Source organism: Lactuca serriola, chromosome 9 (genome assembly GCF_051521515.1).
Source record: "Lactuca serriola cultivar US96UC23 chromosome 9, Lser_US96UC23_V15, whole genome shotgun sequence".
Taxonomy (NCBI): domain Eukaryota; kingdom Viridiplantae; phylum Streptophyta; class Magnoliopsida; order Asterales; family Asteraceae; genus Lactuca; species Lactuca serriola.
Genome location: NC_136416.1, coordinates 86,663,560 through 86,668,814, shown reverse-complemented (window position 1 = coordinate 86,668,814; position 5,255 = coordinate 86,663,560). Strand labels below are relative to the sequence as shown.

At 33.9% G+C, this 5,255-nt stretch overlaps 1 protein-coding gene across 2 annotated transcripts; it reads right to left on the bottom strand.

Moving 5' to 3' along the window:
* Window positions 1-734: 734 nt before the first annotated feature.
* LOC145076818 (uncharacterized) lies at window positions 735-4,968 on the bottom strand. Of its 2 annotated transcripts, XM_079022619.1 has the most exons (5): window positions 4,802-4,968; window positions 4,025-4,337; window positions 3,439-3,886; window positions 3,220-3,363; window positions 735-995 (listed from the first exon to the last, which is right to left on the bottom strand). In XM_079022619.1, exons 3-5 carry the CDS (start codon window positions 3,709-3,711, stop codon window positions 975-977), a joined length of 438 nt encoding a protein of 145 aa, XP_078878745.1. In that variant the 5' UTR covers window positions 3,712-3,886; window positions 4,025-4,337; window positions 4,802-4,968; the 3' UTR covers window positions 735-974. The 2 variants fall into 2 exon arrangements, with proteins under 2 accessions (XP_078878745.1, XP_078878744.1); XM_079022618.1 differs by having other exon boundaries at window positions 3,439-4,337.
* Between the last annotated feature and the right edge of the window lie 287 nt (window positions 4,969-5,255).

The following is a 5,255-nucleotide window of genomic DNA, read 5'->3' as shown; positions in this document are numbered from 1 at the left end:
ATATGATGGTTCCATACTACCCGTGGGTATTTGTTAAAAAAATACCAATTTAGGGGCTGCAAACACATGTCATCATCTTTGGTGTTCCCACAAATTATTATTTATGCAAAACACTAGAGTAGTTGTTGTAATTCCTATTGGTGTTATAGGTTCAATTAGGTATGTTGTACAGTACCGATACTTGTTGTGTTTGAGTCTTCATAAAAATGGTGTACATTGTCAATAATACTTTTGTAATTCTCTCCTATATTCAAAAGATGTTTTCTATTTAAGGTGTTCTCCTCTAATTTAAAAGTTAGTTGCTAATTAAATGAAGTTAGTTACTTTCTTTATAAGTTTGGTTGAGATTTCAAGGTTCCCAACACTCAAGCCAATTATCATCCAAAGGTACATAAGTCAGTGTGGCTATATCTGATTATAGATCAGAAATCAGTTCAGATACTGAACCAACACAACCCTTCGAATCCATTGTAACTTTTTGAACCATCATGACGCTTTGTTGATTGATCACAATCCCAACTCTTTATTTGACAGTTACATAACTATAACTAACACCTTCCGGAATTAACTACCTATTAAAGTTACCAAACTAACCTAAAGTATAGATAACATTTGAGCATTACCCCATAATCTAGAATTGTATGACTCCAATAGAGACTTCAATCTTATTGTTTTCTTCGATCATCAATCTTGATCCAGAATCTTTTCATCAGGATCGACACACACAAACAACATTTTAAAACAAACATTAACTTGTAGGGGTTTAGAATTCATTGAGTCCCCTTTCTTCCACACATATTCATACCAAGATCTTTTCACTTGGACACATACACCAAACATCAATCTATGCAACATCATTCAAACAAAATATCATCAAAAGACGGAGAGGTATATGCAATCACATACGCAATTCTCCACCTTTCATCTTCTTTTTCTTCTCTCCCTCTGGTCTTTCTATGTTTTCTGCAACACCTTCAAATCTTGAACCTTGGATGCTACAAACCACAATAAACAGAAAGAAATGATTTTTTCATGCACATGCATATGAAGAAGGAGAAGGTGGGTTCTTGAACATAAAAGTATTATTTTATTATAAAAATCAAAAACAACATTTACATATTACATTCACACATATATTTACAACAAAAATCGGTTGAGAAACTGAACTAACACAACCCTTCAAAACTGTTGTAACTTTCTAAACCATCATGACTCTTTGTTGATTGATCGCCATCGCAACCCATTATTTGACAGTTACATAACTATAACTAAAAACTTCTAGAATTAACTACCTATTAAAATTGCTAAACTAACTCTAAGTCTATATTAGATTTTCAACATAGCCTTGGTGACACATTTTTCAGTTCTGTATTTGTTTTCAAGCTATGTGGTTGCTTTTTTAGAATTGAAAATGTAATTGTCTTTTAACACTTTGTATTGGTGTCCAACTTCTCATTGGCTTTCAATTTCTCTATACATTTACTTTTCGGTAAAATAAAGACATTCATTATCAAAAATTGCTTTATCAATGTTTTTTTTAAATAGGTCTAATTGTGTACGGTATCTTTTGAGATAACCATATTTTATGTATGTAAATGAAGTCCGGTAGATAAGGAATGATAATATCCTATTTGATTTTGCCAATGAAAATATAATTAAAACAACACGGTTTTTAGTATATGACTAGTACTCTATACGTAATTCAATACGGATTCTTGTGTAACTGTACTATATTAAGGGGATTCCATTTGCCAGTTTGTAGTAGTTATACAACAACAAACAATGAATACTTTCCATAAAAGTATTCAATTTTGATTCCCATGTCCTCACACCTTACTTAAAATGGCACATCAAAATAAGTGTTTCTTACAATAAACAATATCATACATACTCTCGTCTTTTATGCTCACATCTCACCTACATATAAGGTGGAAACGCTTCACATGGCTACCTAATTTCTCAACATATAACCATCCAATTCAATATAAAAAATAAAACATGAGTTCCGCATAATAAAGCAACACCCCAAACTACACTAACCTATGTGCTTTTGGATGTCTTTGTTTCCCTTACATCCAATACCCTATAAACTATGGCCTAGGGGTGGATTTACTATGCTACACGGGGTAGCACGAGATACACCTTACATTTTTCCCGTAAATACTAATTTAGTGAAAATTCATTAAAATCCGTAATAAATTCTATGGAAATTCATCACAAACCCATCATGAATTTATTGGCAACCCATCATAAAGACTAATAATTATGAATTTAGTAAAAATTCATCGGTTTATTGACGATTTTTTTTAAGAAAACTGGGTTTAGAAATGAGTTTTTCTAGTAGTGCAATCCCTATAAAATTTGTGCAACCCTGACTTCTCTTTCTGGATCAGCAACTGCTCTCACCCAGCTCCATTTCGCAACCCACGTCATCATCATCATGGGTACCGTTACGTTGACTTATCCACTCACAAGATTATCATATCTCATCATGTTACATCCGATGAAAAGACATTTCCTTTCCGTCTCATATCTCATCATGTTATACCTTTATTCATGATTAATCTGACACCCCTTTTCCTTCTCGGTTTCTCCACCAAACTGAACTCATTATTTCTCCATCATCACCTTCAGACATTCCCTACACGGACACTCCCTCATCTATTTCCCATTAAATATTACAAAATACCTTGAAAAGTGTTAAATAAATTAAATGGTAAAAAATTGATGATGATTGTGATAGACTCTCAACCACTTCGCGTCAAGTAACGTAAGTGAGAAATGTTGTTTGCAAACAACCTCAAAGATTGTTGAATGCTAGACCTGGTAGTTATTTTTTAGAGCTCTTTGTTGCATGGTTATAATGTTTCTTTCTAAGTTAGAGGTCATCTATGGATGAAGGTTTTGTCGCCTACATCTTATCTCCTCCTTGCGCCGTTTCTATAGGACTTGGCAATAGGGTATGATTTTTTGTAACACAATTCTTAATTGATTTTAACAAATTTTCTAAATCCCATAGTCGCCGAGCCAATGCTTATTGTGTCTTGCAAAATTACATGCACAAAAAAACACTAATGCGGTTCAGAAGAGAACATTATGACAGAGAAGTATAGCATGTTCTCATAGTTAATATCAGCAAGGTCATTAATAAGAATAGCGTTTAGCCTAAACTCGATAAATATTTACAATTAAATGAACTTGTTAATTGGACATAAGTACCTTAATCAGAAAAGCCTCCAAACTTGGACATGAGTTGGCTAGTGAAGCGACCTCTAGGAGGGAATCATCTTCATGAGTTCCAATTGTCAACCTCAGGTTCTTGACATTTGGTAGTTCAGGAATAGAAGCAAGGATTAAACTTTTCTGCAAAATCAAGTATTATTACTCTCATGATATTTCCATTATATATTATAAACACATTAGAGATTAACTACTAACCTTTGGTTGGCGTATTTTGAATGAAAGAGCCTGAATGTACGAAAAACAAGATGATATTTTCCCGAACACACTAGTTTTTAACCTTGCAAGTCCTTGGCCAATATTTAGTTCTTTAAGCATTGAAAGATTCGTGAGATGTAAATCTATGGCTTGACCGTTGTAGGTGAATGACACAAGGTTAAATTCATATAAATAAATGGATTCAACCTCACAACAGTTTGTTATTTCTAAGTGTTTCAAGTTGAGAGCCTTTCCACCTACGTCAACATGCATCAAGTACGCCGAGCATGGATACAAAGCATTTCAAGTTGTGGAGAATTTATTAGAAGTTCCTCTAAGATTGCATTACTCACGTTAACGCTCTTCAAGACGAGCTTTTTCAGAGAAATTAGCTCCACAACTGCAACAACTGATGATGGCAATTCGAAAAGGTGCTCTATGTTTCTATCTGATAACCAGAATGGGAAATCATAATTAAAAAAAGAATCACAGATCTTAATACCGTGCTTCATAAAATCCAATTCAAGCATTTCAACTGTCTTGTCCACTGCAAATTGGAGCCAGTTATCAATAACTTCTGCATTACCTGCATACAAATCGAAACGAATCCGGAAATGTTGAATTACAGGTTGGTTGTAACTTTCGATTACATCGTTGACCTGTTTGAAGAACTTAAACTGTGCTTCACGAAGAAGCTTCTGATCTGTAACGATATCATTTTATGTTTCACCAGCATCGAATTCCAATTTGTGTAACTTGCACCACAAGAATTTCCATGTTTTGGAGAGACTGACAGTGACCACAGCATCCTTGAGTGACAAAAGTTACAGTATCACAAGAAGAACCTCCTCCGGCATTTGGTTGATGAAATCTTTTGACTTTAATCCTCGAGGACCCACCTTCACAGAATGCATGTCATTAATAATGTAAAAAATCAAAATTATTTATATATATGTAAAACGGAACAAAGTTACAGCTTTCAATGAAACCCTAGGTGAAGAGTATGTTCATTAAAGATAAACATGAACAAGATTGATGTTGATGTTATCAGATTGATATTTAACAGCTAAAATCGTGACATGCGCCATTTTAGCAGCAAAATTAAGAAACTGCAAAATGCAGCATAGCAATTGCAGTCGGCGAATCCCTAGAACTACTATATATACTCATTAACGATAGATGATAGCATATGGATATAAAATTTAGGGGGTTAATCTACATCTGATTGTCACAACGAACTTCAATTACATTAGATTCCAAAGGAATCGAATTACACACAGTGGAAAACTGAATTGATAAATCACTAACCGCAAACAATTCATAAGTATCCATCACATACAAAATAGTTAAATGAAGAAAGCACCTTCACTCGATCTGCCCTTTGCCTCATTGTGGAGCTTAGACGAAGAAGAAAATGACGACAGCGCAGCACAAGCAAGAGGTAGAGAGTAGATTCTAGAATTCCCTTTGGCCTTTTGGCCCTAAATTTTGTTACATCCTGGTCCAGGGATATGTTTCAAAAAGTATATTTTCATAGCGAATCAAGTTTATGTCCGGGTAGATTTCTTTTCTATTTTTGGGTTTATAGTTTTTTAACCGATTAAATTATCTTTTATTTTTTATCGTTTACTATTTAAATTAGGGTTTTTGGCACTGTAGCATAATAAAGTTCGACATTTAGTCACTCATATATTTTTTGTGCTTAATAGACCATTAAACTTAACAATTCACTGTCAATTACACCACTTTAATATGTATGAAGCGGTCAGCCGGTCATCTTGCTCACTTGGCCTCCATATAGCTTTTTCATTTAATTA

What these genes read in the sequence shown, in the direction of transcription:
- LOC145076818 (XM_079022618.1), bottom strand. Translation starts at nt 3,711, where the DNA reads ATGCATGTTGACGTAGGTGGAAAGGCTCTCAACTTGAAACACTTAGAA. An exon ending in TCAAAATACGCCAACCAAAG is followed by an intron (nt 3,364 to 3,438) that starts GTTAGTAGTTAA and finishes TTGATTTTGCAG; the next exon opens with AAAAGTTTAATCCTTGCTTC. An exon ending in TGGAGGCTTTTCTGATTAAG is followed by an intron (nt 996 to 3,219) that starts GTACTTATGTCC and finishes TGTGGTTTGTAG; the next exon opens with CATCCAAGGTTCAAGATTTG.